At 36.7% G+C, this 16,930-nt stretch overlaps 1 protein-coding gene and 1 pseudogene across 1 annotated transcript; both read right to left on the minus strand.

The window, feature by feature from the left end:
• Positions 1-4,830: 4,830 nt before the first annotated feature.
• Positions 4,831-7,531, minus strand: LOC113070264 (pleckstrin homology-like domain family A member 3; annotated as a pseudogene).
• A 3,527-nt stretch (positions 7,532-11,058) lies between these two features.
• Positions 11,059-16,930, minus strand: LOC113070265 (cysteine and glycine-rich protein 1-like). Its single transcript, XM_026243495.1, has 6 exons — positions 16,758-16,930; positions 13,975-14,084; positions 12,710-12,878; positions 12,456-12,585; positions 12,232-12,325; positions 11,059-11,680 (listed from the first exon to the last, which is right to left on the minus strand). Exons 2-6 carry the CDS (start codon positions 14,081-14,083, stop codon positions 11,604-11,606), a joined length of 579 nt encoding a protein of 192 aa, XP_026099280.1. The 5' UTR covers position 14,084; positions 16,758-16,930; the 3' UTR covers positions 11,059-11,603.

Raw genomic sequence — 16,930 nt, forward strand, 5'->3', positions numbered from 1 at the left:
ATGTGCAGAAGAGGCATTATCGAATTTAATATTATGCACCAATTTGCATAATTTTCCAGATAATAAATCTGAACATTGTTTAAAGCAAGGTTCAAAAATGTATTAATTTACTTCACTAAATTTACTACTAAAGCAATTTACTAAATTAAAGATTTTTTGAAAGTTGATTTTAGATATCTTTAAATGAAAAAAGTGTAATAGATTTTGTATTTATTATTATATTTAAGTAGTTTTCTTTCCAATAGTCTGAAACAACATCTTATGAAAAATGTCTGTACAAAAAGCCAAGCAGGAACACCAGATTTCAGTAATAGTTTTATGAAGCCAATTGATCCTGTAACAATAGACCTGACCTTAGATAAAACAACAGCATGTGGTAAACACATAGGGTCAATGTTATGAAAATATTTAAACCAAAGTGTGTGTGTGTATATATATATATATATACACACACACACACACACACACACTAATCAGCCAATCACATGGAAGCAACTCAATGCATTTAGGCATCTAGAAGTGGTGAAGACGACGTACTGAAGTTCAGACCGTGCATCTGAATGGGGAAGAAAGGGGATTTATGAGACTTTGAACGTGGAATGGTTGTTGGTTCCGGACGGATGGTCGGAGTATGTCAAAAACTGCTGATCTACTGGGATTTTTACGCACAATCTCTATAGGGTTTAAAGAGAATGCTCTGAAAAAGAGAAAATACCCAGTGAGCGGTAGTTGTGTGCATGAAAATGCCTTGTTGATGTCAGAGGTCAGAGAAGAATGGTTAGAGACGATAGAAAGGCAACAGTTACTCACATAAGCACTCGTTACAACCAAGATATGAAGAATACCATCTCTGAACACACACCACGTCGAACCCTGAAGCAGATGAGCTTCTGCAGCAGAAGACCACACCGGACGCTGCTCCTGTCAGATAAGAACAGGACACTGAGACTACAGTTCACACACTCAAAAAAAAAAACTGAAGATCGAAAAACATTGCCTGGTCTGATGAGTCTTGATTTCTGCTTCAACATTCAGATTTGGGCCCCTCAGTACCAATGGAGCATAGTTTAAACACCACAAAATACCTGAGTATTGTTGCTGATCATCTCGATCCCTTTATGAACACAGTGTACACATCTTCTGATGGCCACTTCCAGCAGGATAATGCACCATGTCACAAAGCTCAAATCATCTCAGACTGGTTTCTTGAACATGACAATGAGTTCACTTTACTCAGATGGCCTCCACAGTCACCAGATCTCAATAGAGCAGCTTTTGGATGTGGAGAAACGGGAGATTCACATCATGGATGTGCAGCCCACAAATCTGCAGCAACTGGGTGATGCTATGATGTCAATGTCGACCAAAATCTCTGAGAAATGTTTCCAACACCTTGAGTCTATGCCATGAAGAATTAATGCAGTTATGAAGGCAAAAGGGGGTCCAACCCGGTATATATATTACATTTGACATATATTATATTATATTATATTATATTATATTATATTATATTATATTATATTATATTATATTATATTATTAGACATTTGGGCTGCAGAATTTCTGAGTCAGTCTGCCCTCTGCTGGAGATATTTGTGCACTTTCATCTAATCAAATGTGACTTTTAAATTGTATTACTATTATGTAAGTCAGGGACTACCAAACTTTTTTTTTATCAGGAAACTCTGTCTATCTAAAATATTTATCTGAAGTACCCCTGAGATTTTAAGTTAATATCTTAATCAATTAACAACACATTTTCACCTTCACAGTTCTCGGACGTTGGGTAATGGTCACATGACATTCAAGTAAACAAATAAAATATTTAATTGTTTAAAATCATTTTTTTATATAGATTATTTATTATTAATATTATTATTTAATTAATGATCAGCTTTTCATGAACGCACAAACCCGTTCTTTGACAAATTATAATATGATATAATAAAAAAAAAAAAATTATAAATATAACAAAGAATATATTCTTAAATAAATGCCTATTGAATATTATAATATTATACATATTTAAGACATGGAAAATATGTACATTATTAATAAATTAATACAAAATATTAATATACTTACAATTTGAACAAAAATTTCCCCGTGCACTAATTATTTCTAACTTTCCATTTATACATACGTTCACAGTCTTAATATATATCCAGGTGCAGGCTGAAGCATTGTGTAACTGGGAGAGTTTTAATAGTCTAATATTTTAATGGTGGTTAAAAACTCAAGTGCAGCTTTAGTTTTCAGGAGAACTCACACTTTATTGACAGATCATTCAGGAAAGTGTCTGTTTTCTGTTTTATTAACACATGAGCAGCAGGTTAAAGGTCATGTTGAAGTCATCAGGCTCACACTTGTGTGCTATTTTAACAGCGTTTACACACACGCTCCCTCTGCTCCACACATGCCTCTGTCAGTGACGCACACAACCTTCTGAAGACAGACACGACAAGCACAGTCAAGAGAAGAAACAAAGAGCACATTAACTTGAAGATATCTGCTCCTTACTTTCTTCTGTGGAACTCAAAAGAAGATCATTTGAGCAATGCTGGTACAGTCTTTTAATGAACCCTCTCAGAATAAAAGAAAAAAAGGTATAAGAGGCGGTACTTTTTCTAATTGTGCATCTTTACAGCCTTTTTTGCCTCTAAACGAAGCATATATACTGTAGCTCACATATTATACCTTAAGGGTACATATTAGTACCTAAATATTAGTAGCTTTGAAAAGGTACCACTTTTTCTGAGAGTGTGACTGATGACAGAATTAGTTGGATTATTATTAATTCATTCATTTCGTTTTTAGTTATTTTTGTTCTATGTTTTCTGACTCAACCAAACGTATTCTCTAGCACTTCAAACTAATTGGTTGTGGATGGATGTGCATATATGAGCAGTCTTCCTGCAGTGTTGATCATCAGAGCTCAGCTGTTGAGCACACTTGACGTGTTTTACTGCAGGTTATTTCTCTCATGACCCGTGAGTGTGTTTATGAGCGGGACGCCTCTAACCCCATTGAAGCCGCAGAGACACATGCACCTTTGGGAAAAGATGTCACGACATATCCAGGTGCAGACTGGAGCATTATGTAACTGGGAGGAAATGATTCACTCTGAACAATCAGACAACTCCATTATGACATTATATATTTAGAGTAAATAACTAAACACACATGTATAGCTTTATCTACTTCTGAAGGACCTGCGGCAGAGCAAATGAAAGTTCAGCGACCTCTACAGAACAATTAGAAGCCTGTATTTTACTCTAATTACAGATCAACTCTATATACATCCAATCAAAGAGGACTCTATTCTTAAACTGCTGTGCACAACACAGCAAGGCCATTGCGTACATGTGGTGAGGTCCAGCAGGCTGGAAGGAAGCTGCCAGACTGCTGAGTCATCTCAAGACTGTCACTTTTTTTAACAGAGCGTCCTCAGTAGCTGTGGCTCTGGGGCTTTCCACACACAATCTGTCTATTATTGCAAGGCACAGCCCAGGGCACCGAACGGCCTGGAGAGGAGACCAGAGCTACACTGGAGAGCGTGGAATATGACAGACGATCTTCAGTGCTGCCTACGCTCTCACCAGGGGACATTAGAAGAAGTTCACTCCAGTGAACAGATTGCAGAGTCATGTAAATACAGTTACAGAGGGATGCCCATGAGTGTTTGTCTCTGTTTTTAGTTCTAACATTGGGATCAACAGCAAGCTTACGTTTTTGACGGACGTTTTAATATGCATGGGGGTGAACTATGTTTGATTTTTGGGTATTATAAAACATGATGGAGTCGCTCCAAATACCCTTTACTGAGTTCATTATACTCCTTTTATCTTAAGTGTATTTTGGGGCTTAAAAAATCATGTTATTATATATATATATATATATATATATATATATATATATATATACATACGTATATATATTAGTTCATTATAGTTTATTTAGACCCATAATTTTTTTTTTTACATTTTTTTTTTAAATAGTTTAATCATTAGCCCTTATCAGATATGATATATATATATATATATATATATATATATATATATATATATATATATATATATATATATATATATATATATATATATATATATATATATTTATGTATATATATATACACACACACACACACGCACGCACACACACACACACACATACACACACACACACACACAGACTTGGCTCACCTAGGCTGCATTTCTTTATAAAAATACAGTAAAAACTGTAATATTGTGAAAGCGTATTACAATTGTAATCCTCTCTTGTATTTGTTTTTGAACATATTTGTATAATATTTATAGTGTCACATGATCCTTCAGAAATCATTTTAATATGCTGATTGGCGAAGAGCATTTATTATCAATGTTGAAAACAGATAATACCTCCTATTTATTTGTTGAAACTGATTTTTTTCAGGATTTTTTTTTTTTTTTTGTCCACAAAACCTCTAAATTCGTTGATAGATGTCTGGTGCCATGTTTAATATGAAACATGGTTTGTTTATATGTCATATCTTTTTAACACTCATGTGGTCCACGGCGTCAGACCCTTATATTGTTCTGGATCTGATGTGCAGTGACTGATGGGTATTATCTACTTCATTTTTCAGCGATTTATCAATGTTATTTGTGCTTCAGACAAAACATAGTCAACTAATGTAACCGTTACGTGTATTTAAGAATTTGCCTAATTGTTTGCATTCACCATAGTTATATGCATAGCAGGTTATTATTAGGTTGGGACTTATCTGAAGCACATGTGAAGATCTCATCAGATTCTCACTGACCATGAACGGGTTTTTCACAATTTCTGTCATTTAATTTAGCCATTTATTATGATGCCAAACCGGTTGTGGCGTGTTTCAGATTAATACTACACTTCCTTTCACGCCTTAGTTTGTTAATGCATGCACTTCCACAGATTACTACGCACAACAGCGAAACACATTCATCCAGAGGAAAAACAAAGCCCTGTTTGACAACTTCTTTGATGGCCTCACGGTTAAACTGACAGCTGGGGAAAGCAGGCAAGGCGGGACATTATTAGTCAGCGAGGCCATTGTCCGGGCATGTGCTGCAGAGACACTTCAGGTCGAGAGCTAAAACACTGCTTCTAATTAGCATTCAAAATCCTGCAGCCGCCTCGGGCCTCGGCAAACTAATTAAGAGAGATTCTCACCGATATGTCTTTCAAAGCCATCATATCATTCTTTTTATTTGGACAATGCTTACCTAATGGCATAATGAGACTTGTGCAGAACACATTTCCTCTATAATCTTTTTTTACCCATCACAATGCAGATGATTATTTTCAAGCGTTGGCAGCCGCTCTAGTTATGCAGGCAGGATATGGAGAAAATTGTAGTAATAACAGCATTGCCCAGAGAAAAACAAATTAAAACACATCCATCAAGTTTTCCGTTTAGCCGGGATTCATTCCAAGGAACAGCAGCCTGCCGTGCTTTCTGTGTGGCCTTAAAAACCTTTACAAGTGAATGGATCCAGATTTGCTTTTCAAATACTTATGAAATGTTCAACAGTGCAGCTGTAAATCATACTTCATCTATGGTTAATGTCTATTAAAGCAGCGTCATGCTTTTACTTATAATACTGAACGGGAGTCCTCCATTTAGCACGAGGTAAATATGTCTCTTAAAAGTATAATGTCCACGCCAAAATCCCTTCTGGCGTCAGCATTGATTTAGTGAAGAGCAATCCACTGGGTCTCTGTTGCCGATGACTTCTGCAATAAAAGTGCCATGGAAAAAAACACCACAGTGTGCAAAACATCCATGGCGTGACACCCACATGTACAAATCCATTCACTGCGTCTGTGAGCACGCCAGGAGGTGTCACTTTGATAAATGGTGGAAGCACAGAAGAAAAGAAATAAATGAGTTTTAAAGTACTCTTCACTTTCTTGTCCATGGGTTCTTCTCTTTTGGAGCCGGTCCTGCATCTGGGCTGAGAAATCTGGGGGATACAACAGTCATACTGAATTAGTTTAAAGACTTGTGAGGTTCATCCAGTCAAATCATTTTTTCTATTAATATTACTATTATTATTATTTTCCCATGCACAAATGGAAATGGCATAAAAAAATCTCACAACCCTAATTGTGTTTTTTAATGCATAAATGCAAATTACTGTTATTAGCAGATAAAATGTGATATCTGATCTGATTTCCACGTTTCATTCAGCATGAATTCTTTTATTAAAAAAAAAAAAAAATCCTTAAAGAATGTGTTTAAAATGTCTGTTGGATTTTCAAATAAAATCTGTAACCTAAAGGATTCTAATGGGATCAAATAAGAATTTTAAAACATTCTATTTAATAACATGAAAAATCCAACAGGATTGGGAACCCTTTTGAATTGATTAATGATGTTTCATATGTGTATTTTTCCTAAATTTATATAATTCTCCTATTGAGAGCAATGCACATTAAAATATCCCACCTTTGTTTTGGGATTTTGGGAACATTAGGAATTTAATTTTAAGCAAATTCCCAATATGATCTATTAGAATTGACTCCAAATTATCATCGAAATTCCAAGTGGGAAGGGTTTTTATTTATTTATTTTTATGTTTATTTTTTGACTCTGGCAGATATTTCATACACAAGCCTCTCAAAAGGAATATTTAGTCCTGATTTTCCGTGTGTCAGAGCTCAATCCCGTAAATCAACAGCAGATGTTATTCAGGATAACTGAGAACGCTTCTCCATGCTAGGAACACACAAGCAGCTCTTCCGGCGTAAACGTCGTCTTTACCCTCTCAGAGCTCGACGTCTCCCTCGCCGCAGCTGCCCAGATGTGACAGATGTCTGTTCCTGCCGGTCTGAACGGCGACGCGGTTTTTGAAGCGCACGAGCGCGAGCGCGATCTCCGCGTTCCACGCCGTTCCCTCCTGCTGGCACCTGAAGTCAATCTCCTTCCCGCCGTTCATCACGATGGTGAAGTACACCAGACCCCGTTTATACTCCACGCAGTCCAGCGTGGTCATCTGCTCGAAGCGCATCTCTTTACCGCTCTCTCCTTTACAGTCGTACAGCCGGACAGCCGGAGCCCGTCCTCCGTCAGGACGCAGCGCTTCTTCTTCCACAGCTGCAGAACTCCATTACTCCTCTTCTCCAGATAGCCGTCCTTCATGACTTTACACTGGTTCATTCTGAATAAAGGTCGGAGTGAAACAAAAGCGAGAATCGGCGAAGCGTTCACTGCTTTTTCCGCGCAGCGTTAACGACCGAACATTGCACGCAAACGCGCGTAACCGCCGTGCGCCCGCTACATACAGCACAGAACGACCGCATTTATCTCCATTCGCTCAAGTTTAGAGGTTTCTGCTGGAAATAATTCCTCTGAAGAGTCTTGATTCGCTGCATTGCCGCCAGACTCCTCTGTGGCTAAAGATCAGTTTCCTGTTTTAAACACTGTTACAGTCTACTTGAAGTCCCGTAATCTGGGCATGTTGGTGCTTGTTCCTCTTGAAAGCGACTCTTCTCGTGTTTCTGAAGGCTCTCCCCACCCGCTCGTGACGTCATGGGGATTACTGCTGGACGTCCGTTCATGTCATGACACCTTCACCTCAGACGGCTTTTTGGGTGAAGGGCCTTTCTTTTATTCTGTTGAATCTCTTTGACGGGATACTTAACGTCTGACTGCTCTTATTAATCCCTCAGTCATTTTTTATTATTATTATTTTTTTTAAGAATTCCTGTTAATTTAGAACCAAAGGATCCTAATATGATTTTTTCATTTATTATAATTTTTCATAAGACCCCGATACAACACAAAATTAAAACTAGATCTTCTATTTTGATGATACAAGTTATGATAGTCTCTGAAGGACAAGGAAAATATTCTAATCTTTAAAAAAAAAAAAAAAAAAAAAAAATTCCTAAAGCTCTACTATAGTTTCAAAACATTTAAAACATATAGGTTCTGACAGAAGAATATCCCATAGAAAATTGTAGAAAAAAAGTAAACAGTAGGTGAGGGTGAATGCAGAGGTGAATCATTCTTGTTCAAAGTTTACTCTTGTTGAAGCCTTTTTCTGTTTAATAACTGAGGCCAAAAACTCCCATTAACTTTCAGTGCACTACAAAAAAAAAAAAAAAATACTCACCATATATTTGATTGGACACTGTCTTACATTTGCCCCATTGGTATTTACATTACATTTACATTTTATTTTTCACCAGTGTGATATTTATGGCTTGTTTTTTTTTTTTTTTTTTTGCTGTTATTGTTGTTTAGTATTTTTGTTTTCCTTCTCTGTACCATGTGATACCTCACTTAAACAAAAAGTCCCTTACCAAATAATTAAAATATTTGGCCTATGCTCAAGTAGATAGAGTCCTTATGTAGCTCTACACCTTTTCAGCGCTGCTCTCCTTCCTCTTGTATTTCAACAGTGTGAACGTAAGGTTGTACACATTCATGAATGAACTGCTCGTTTTAAAAACATCCGGTCTACTGTTTTGACATCTGGAACATTACAATGCTCGTTATAACTTTAGTTTCCACTATGTAAAGTAAATCCACTTCCAAATCCACTGACCAAATATGATCAAATCATGAATTTACTGAAAAAAACCCCTGAAGAGTCTTGTTACTCAGTTCAAAACACTGGTGGACTGAAAGATCTTAATGTCGTGTCTCTTCAGAGCAGGAAGCGAAACTCTGTCTTGCAACTACAATGGAATGATGAACATCTTCGAAAGTCACTGTTGGTCGTGGGAAATAGTTGCTCTTATTTATTACTGAGACATTGTTTTATTTTTGCATTCTCTGTCCACTAGAGGACAATCTTTACTTCTTAGCATGTGAAACCTAATTGGAAGGTTGTTTCACACATTAAATAAAAACATTTAGGTCATCTGCTCTTATTGGAGCCAATGTCTGACACAATCACTGGAAAACACAAATATTCACCTTGTGTTATTAAAGATCATCCACATTTGCTACAAATAGAATGCACGGCTACAGTAAGATTGTAACATTATGAATGAAACCTATATTAATGGCTGTATCATTTCAAACTATTAGCCCGTGTTTCTTTCACAGATGGAATGTGTGTAGGTGGTTCATGTTAATGCTAGATTTGGCAGCGGCTCTTTTCCTTCCCTCAGTTCAACAGCCATTATGCAGACAGCTTGTAACATGAACAGCGTCACTCCCACACAACACTGTGGATTTAGTTTGTAATGTTTGACAGACTGATCATATTCCAGTCATTAATTTCACTTTTCTGTTTCAGGTGAAAAGTTTAACCAAGCCGGTGTGCTGCAGTGGGGCATAACTATATCAGAAGCACTTTTTTCCTTTTTAAAAAAATACTCAAATCTGTTTGGAATAGCTCACCCAAAAATGAAAATTTGCTGAAAATGTACTCATCCTCAGGTCATCCAAGATGTAGATGAGTTTGTTTCTTCATGGGAAAAGATTTGGAGAAATCACATCACTTGCTCACCTCTGCAGTGAATGGGTGCCGTCAGAATGAGAGTTTTAATGGTTCAAAGGTAAAACACTTTAATGACGTACTTGTTTACTACAAACACACTGTTTTTTGTGATGTTTTTATCAGCTGTTTGGACTCTCATTCTGACGGCACCCATTCACTGCAGAGGATCCACTGGTGAGCAAGCGACGCAATGCTACATTTTTCTACATTTCTGTTGCCATGAAGAAATAGAATATATGTCTTCAGGGTGAGTACAATTTCAGTATATATATATATATATATATATATATATATATATATATATATATATATAATTTTTATTTTAATATATTTATTTGCTAATAATAGTATATAAACTCCATTTTGGCTGACAAATTTAATAAGTATAACTATTCAAATGTGCATTATATCTAGAAATCCAGCAGTAGTCAGGGTGATGTTCTGTTCACAGTCAGCAGAGCTCGATGTTCTTAACCAGTGAAATGTTTACGACTTTTTAAAGGATTATCGGGTGCTTCCCAGGAGGAAGTGACCTGACTGTAAGTGTCAGATAGTTCAGCTTTCAGTCACAATGTAACTCAATAAGAGAGTGACTCATAGGACATTTCTAAAATTGTAAAATGATTAGGTTATGAATTTAGCACGTCATTGAGATCATGCGAACGGAATGTGCTTATGTGCTATTCACGTTACAGATAACCATTCATATGAAACAAATGCAGAGAACATTGATGCGTAGACAACGAGAGTTTATAGGAATAATTCATATGGCCAGTTGATTGTTTGGTCAAGTTAATACAGAAAATGTAAATAAAAAACAATGTCTGATAAATGGTAAGTTTAAATGGTGTACTGTATATGAAACAATAGGTTATATGTCATTTAGATATGTGATTCAATATACACTATGGTTCAAAAGTTTGAGGTCAGGAAGATATTTTCAATAAGAAATTAATACATCTATTTAGCGAAGACGCATTCAGTTGATCTAAAGACATTTATAATGTTACAAAAAGAAACTTCTTTTGAAATGTAAATTTATATTTATTAAAGACACATCTTCCACAAAATAAAAGCAGCACAACTATTTTTAACACTGATAAAAATAAGTATTTCTTAGCATATTAGAATGATTTCTAAAGGATCATGTGACTCTGAAGACTGGAGTAATGATGCTGAATATTCAATAACTATTCACATAGAAAACTATTATTTTAATTTGAAAAAATATTACACAGTATTAAAGTTTTTACTGTATTTTTGATCAAACAAATGCAGCCTTGGTGAGCAGGAGAGGCTTCTTTAAAAATATTTAAAAAAGCGTAGACCCCAAACTTTTTAATGGTAGTGTACATCATACAATGAAGAAAAAAAGTAAAAAAAAACAAGTGAAAATCTGTTAATTTTTTTAGTTTTTTCAATGTGTTATACCATATTCCCTCTACTAGAAATAATATACATTGAAACTATCTCTGCTTACTTGCGAGGCACATTAATGTTACACAAAATATATCTTAAAAACATTTACATTCACCAGCTATTCAGTTTAAAGGACACAAATAAAAAAAGACACCAAAACTGCTTTTTTTTTGTACATTTACTTCCATAACATCTTCTTAAAGTACGTGCAGAATGCATATGTGGGATATTTTTCCAATGATAGTGAAACAAATGTAATGCATCTTAAGCCAGGGAGCACTTGTGACTCATTCATGCTCTGAACAGAGCTGAAGATTACAGTGATTGAAGCTCAAACAATCATGTGGCAAACTAGTAAACTCATGCAGATCCATTAGAGAACAGACAGTACATCTAAACAGAAGAATACATACAGCACAGCTCAGGTTCCACTTAATCTGACCAAACTCAAGTGATCATCCTCTCTGAGCAGATTAAGACTAGTCCTGTGTTCTGTTTACATACTTGACATTCTTTCAAGTGTTAAGGAGAGATGTTTATGGGTTTAAGACAATGACATGATGTGGAACGTGTTGAAATGTGGAATGTGTCTGGTTGGAGATTTAGACAGAAACATCTGGACTCTGCTTTCTGTTTTGAAGACACTAACATGCACTCACTCATGCACATGTACATGAGCATGCTTACGACTGGTGTCACGCTGATCTATTGAGTGTGTGACAGCGCTCCAGCACCTTGACCGTACCCAAAGCCCTTTGGTCCAAAGTTTTTGGCATAGCAACCTGTGTAGAGCACAAAATGAAGTAAATATGGCACCATGACAATGCTTTTTACAAATTATGAAGAAAATGTGACTGGTGTTGTTGCAAATCTCGCCACGGTCATGTTAAGTGCTATCCAGGGTGTTGCTGATTTGCTGATTTGTTACTGATTTTCAAAGAGAAATTGAGTATAACGCATAAAAGTGACTGCCAAATATGTATTTTATGTATGGGAGGGGAATATGCTGTGTTTTGATATTTGGATAGGGTTGTTGGGCTTTTTGGGGGCTATTTTTGATTATTACTTTGATATTACTTTAGGATTTAGTGGTTCTAACATGCTACCAATAGAAGGTGACAAATTGCAAGTAGAGAACAATTTCAGACAATTTCAGTTTCCATTAAAACCAATACAACAATACCAATTATAACCATTAAAACCATTAAAAGATGTAACTATATGTGATGAAAAATGACAGAGTTTTTAGTTCATTATGTGGTTCTGGGTGTTTTCTAGGTGGTTGCATGGCATGAATCACTAAAAAGAGACAGGATAGCATTGGATACTGTGCCTTTGCAGTAGATTTCTCCATCCTTGTCAGCTAAAGTTGTGGATTCCAGCCCCTTGCCGCAATTTGCACATCGGAAACAAGCCTTGTGCCATGCCTGCAGAGAAGAAGACCACATTCACTCAATGAAGACCACGTCCAGAGCATGCAGAATCACAAATAGTGGCTTAGTTCATTTTGGTGCGTCACGACAGCATTTCCTCCTGTCGTTTCTGCTTTTGGCTTACATTTCCTGCCCCTATGACTTTCTCAGCTGCGTAGACGGCCTTGCTACACCGAGGGCATTTATCAGAGCCGCCGAACTTTTGAGCAAACTTGGATGCGTTGGGGTTATTGGTTGGCCGGTGTTCCTGAGGCCTGCAATCCGGAGAAGTAGACGTTATGCCAACAGTCAGAAGTCTAATTTTGTGGGACTAGATGCTAAAAGAATAAATATGAAGTAATATTTAAGGATCAAAATGCAAATGAAGTGTATTCTCACTCCACAGGTTTAATTCCCAGCGACTCTCCTTTATCCATGCTCAGAGTTCCTGCACCAGCGCCGTAGCCGTAGCCTTTGGGCCCGTATTTTTTGCCGTAGCAGGCCTTGCAGTAGACCTCATTCTCATGGACGGCTACAGTAGTGCTGTCTAGACATTTCCTGCACACCACTGAAAGGACAAGGATGAGTCCATATAACAAAATTCATATGAAAGTCTTCTGCAGTGACCTTCAGCTTCAAAATTTCAAAAACATAACAATGACAGTAATCTGGTTACCAAAGCAAACCTGTTGCTTTAGCAAATATAGATATCTGAAAGGATATGAAAGTCGTGACATTTGCCAAGTATGGAAACCAATACTCAGAATTGGTGCTCTGCATTTATCCCATCCAAGCACACACAACTTGGTCAAGGAACTTCAGTCATGAGTATTGAGGTGGAACACAGCACTGTTCATTCACTCCCTCTCACCTACATCTCCTTCCAGCACCGGGACTCGAACCTGCAACCTTCTGCTAACTAGTCCGGCTCTCTAAAAATGTGCTATATGTGCTAGTTTTGTGCAGTCTATGATCATAAAGTCCTGTTTGTAGAGGAACACCTCAGCAGGGTTCTGTGTTTAATTGAATAATTATAGGGACTCTGAATTGTGATTTTGCAGACAGTTTGTCTTGAATGCAAAGCCCTTTCAGGGCCCAAACCAGGGTAATAATATTTTTCCTAAGTGAATTATAGAAACCACCAGAAGAGAGCACCAGAGAACAATCCTGACATCTGTTGAAAAAATGTTACCACCTGAACTATGACTGTGACCCAGTTCATAACATTATCCATAATAGAATTAGTTTCTCCTAAATAATAGCAGATGCCCTACTTATTAAATGTAAGAAAACAATTAAGCAAAATGATGAACTGGTATCAAGATGCCATTTTAAAAGATTATTTTCACACCCAAAAGTATATACCTTTTCATAAGCAATAAACGTTTTAATGTGTAATATATTAATATTATTTTATAATAACCATGAAACTATCACAATCTGACAGCTTGCTCTTTCAATACAGCTTTAAAAGCATTCTTGCACACATTTTGTGTTGTGCCTGCAGTTGTACAAAAGATGAATAATTATTAACAGACAAATGATATTTTAATCCTTATTCTGCCCTTGGTAAACTTTGTCAAACAAACTGAGCTACAGTACTGATACTGTGGACTCTTGACCCGTGTCATGGCACTGGACACAGGGAAATGAACAGGACTTACTGCACAGGAAGCAGGATCTGTGGAAGCTCCGCCCTTCACACTGTACTTCTTCTGCAAAGTAGACTGTTTTCTGGCAGCAGCCACATTTGTTTCCACCCCCAAGAGGCATCCTGTAACACACACACACACACACACACACAGACCTGACCTGAAATCACCTACTTTTGGTGGGAATCTTAATGGTACACACAATATTTCATTCAAATCCAGACAATGTGTGTAAAGTTTAAGTGTAGGAGCAGGTGTAGGATAAGAGTGTCACAAACAATTATTTGTATGTAATCATACCGTAGTTGGTCCTTAGCAAAGAAAAACACAATAACTTTACATAAACGTGATGACATACCACAAGAGAAATGCAATGCCAAAAAAAGGCATTGAGATTATTAAAACATGCACGTCTGAAATCTGAAATGCGGCGATTTTGATGTAAAAGCGCATTTGGACTTTCAAAAGCACATACTTGTTGTGATTCCAGAGAACAAATTGAACTTCACTGCTTGCCAAGTTTATGTTTTCTTTTCTAAATATGCCTCTCGCTTCACTAGACTAACATTGCAATGGTTCTCCAGTCAACCGGAATTAATTTAATCCGACCTTAAAAGCATGATGAGAATGTTACAATTCAGAACCCACAACTGCAAAACAAAACAAAAAACATAACATAGCATAATATAACATATAACATAACATAACATATAACATACAACACATAAAATAACACAACATAACAAAAAACACAAAACGAGGATCAGTTGCTTTGTTTTTTGTTTTATCCAGATGTGCATTGAGACTGAAGCTGTGTCTGAAACCACATAATATTGATATTTATAAATAATATTGATCGATGAAACCACAAAGCTGGCCTAGAGGTGTGTATACTATTTTTGTTTTATTGTAGAGTTTTATTATTATTAATATTATTTTCAAAAATAAAATGCATATAAGATAAAAGTACAAATTAGATGATTCTGTTCCAGCTCTATGACCTGAAACATAGGCCTACATCAGCATTTTAATTTGCTCACTCTGATTTCTGATACACAATTACATTTATTCATTTAGGGCTATATGTTGGGCTATATTCAGGCTATACAAGTGTTTGTTTTTTTGTTTTTTACCAGTATGTGTTTCCTGGGAATTGAACCCATTACTGCTAACACAATGCTCTACCACTGAGCCACAGGAACACTGATATACTATAGTGCACTTAACTGCCATACACTATATAGGGATTAGTGAATGAGTGAGTGATTTTGGACACAGCTTGAGACGCAAAACAAAACAAAACAAAACAAAACAAAACAAAACAAAACAAAACAGTATTCAGTTTTGTTTTGTCCAGAATCTGTCTTGAGACTGAGAAACACATAAACAAAACAAAACAAACAAAAAACAAACAAATCAAGTTTTTTTTTTTACTCAGTGTGGGTTCTGGGTTGTACATTTTAATTTACACCTACCCTTTTGACTGTGAATCTGGCTGTCTGATCGGCTGTAATAGCTGGGAAAGGTCTCATTTGTTTTGTCCATAAAAGGGATGGGTGGTTGGAATGGAGACATTCCTGCATAGTTCTGCTGTCTCCAGTCTAAACACTAATTCCGGCCCTGACTCCAAACATGCTGGGTTGTCAAGCTTGTGAGGAAATGTCATGACTCGGCATACATCACATGTTGATAACGTTCTGCACTATTACAAAAGTTATGCTCTGTTATGGCCATTTCTCTTCCAGCGCAAGCACATGCTTTTCTGATGTTGCCACAGAAGGTCATGAAAAGGTAGACAGCCAGAGTCAAGGAAGTTAGACAGCACTGCTAAACTGTTTTAGGAAGTGGTCTCAGCAGAATCTGATTCAATCTACTTCACACTTCCCATGATGTCAGAATTCATGGGTACAAATCCACCATGCTGCATTAGTCTCATTTCCACGTGGACTAAGTAAAACTGTATGTCTTCAAGCTTGCAAAATTAAGCGAAGCCAGGAAACAAAATACAGTCTAAACACACTTTCTTCCACTAACAATAACCAAAAAAATAGCAATATTTTATAAAAAACTCAACTACACAAAAATAAAGGCTCTTTATTGGCATCAATGGCTCCTTTAACATCCATGGAACTTTTACAGTTCCACAAAAGGTGTCTATAGTGTAAATGCTCTTTAAATCATTAAAATGTTATTTTAAAGCTATTTTAAAGCTTTTATTTTTATTTTAAAGGTTCTCTGGAGAACCCAATATAGTTCACTTATGATGTCACTATGAAAATCACCTTTATGGGATTTATTGTTAACTGTGGAGTAAGACTAAGATTGGACATCCAAGATCTACTAATTGTAACACATTTAAGAATCTAAATCGAGTTATATGAGAAATGTTGTTTAGGAAAGACATTTTGCGGCAGATTATTGTTTCCTCAGACGTAGTGATAAATGACACTCAGTTAAAAATCTTGGTCAAAACGTTCTATAGACTGAATGATTTTTGGACAGAATGAGTTCACTTATTCCACTACACAGCAAGACTAGACAAGTCACATTCCGGGTTCTAGATCAGAAAAGTTAGTGGAAGTTCGTAACTGAGAAAGGGAAGAACTGAACTTGTTGCTTCCTGATGAATGCCAAGAATTTAGCAAGTTAAACAAAATCTAAAAGTTGATGAGGTGGGAAGAATTTAAAGAATTTAAAGAATTCCAAAACCTCAGAAACAGTTTCAGACGTATGTGTTGCACACAAGCTTGCAGAGCCATTACACAGGAGATGTGTGAAGCGGAGGAGTTTCTTACCTGAAGTAATCTGCTGTACCAGGTGTTGATAGGGACAGAAAATCAGCAGTCAAAGTCCAGCAGACTGTGGGAATGAGAGCAGATTCTCCTGTCCTAACACACGTAACGGTGGAGGGCTCTGTGTCAGACTTCAGCACAGGAGCTCTGGGGTGGGGCAGAGAGGGAAGTGAGTC

The sequence above is a fragment of the Carassius auratus genome, unplaced genomic scaffold, assembly GCF_003368295.1.
Source record: "Carassius auratus strain Wakin unplaced genomic scaffold, ASM336829v1 scaf_tig00003633, whole genome shotgun sequence".
NCBI classification, from domain to species: domain Eukaryota; kingdom Metazoa; phylum Chordata; class Actinopteri; order Cypriniformes; family Cyprinidae; genus Carassius; species Carassius auratus.

What these genes read in the sequence shown, in the direction of transcription:
- LOC113070265 (XM_026243495.1), bottom strand. Translation starts at nt 14,083, where the DNA reads ATGCCTCTTGGGGGTGGAAACAAATGTGGCTGCTGCCAGAAAACAGTC. An exon ending in CTGGGAATTAAACCTGTGGA is followed by an intron (nt 12,586 to 12,709) that starts GTGAGAATACAC and finishes TCCGGATTGCAG; the next exon opens with GCCTCAGGAACACCGGCCAA. An exon ending in TGGAGAAATCTACTGCAAAG is followed by an intron (nt 11,681 to 12,231) that starts GCACAGTATCCA and finishes TGCTCTACACAG; the next exon opens with GTTGCTATGCCAAAAACTTT.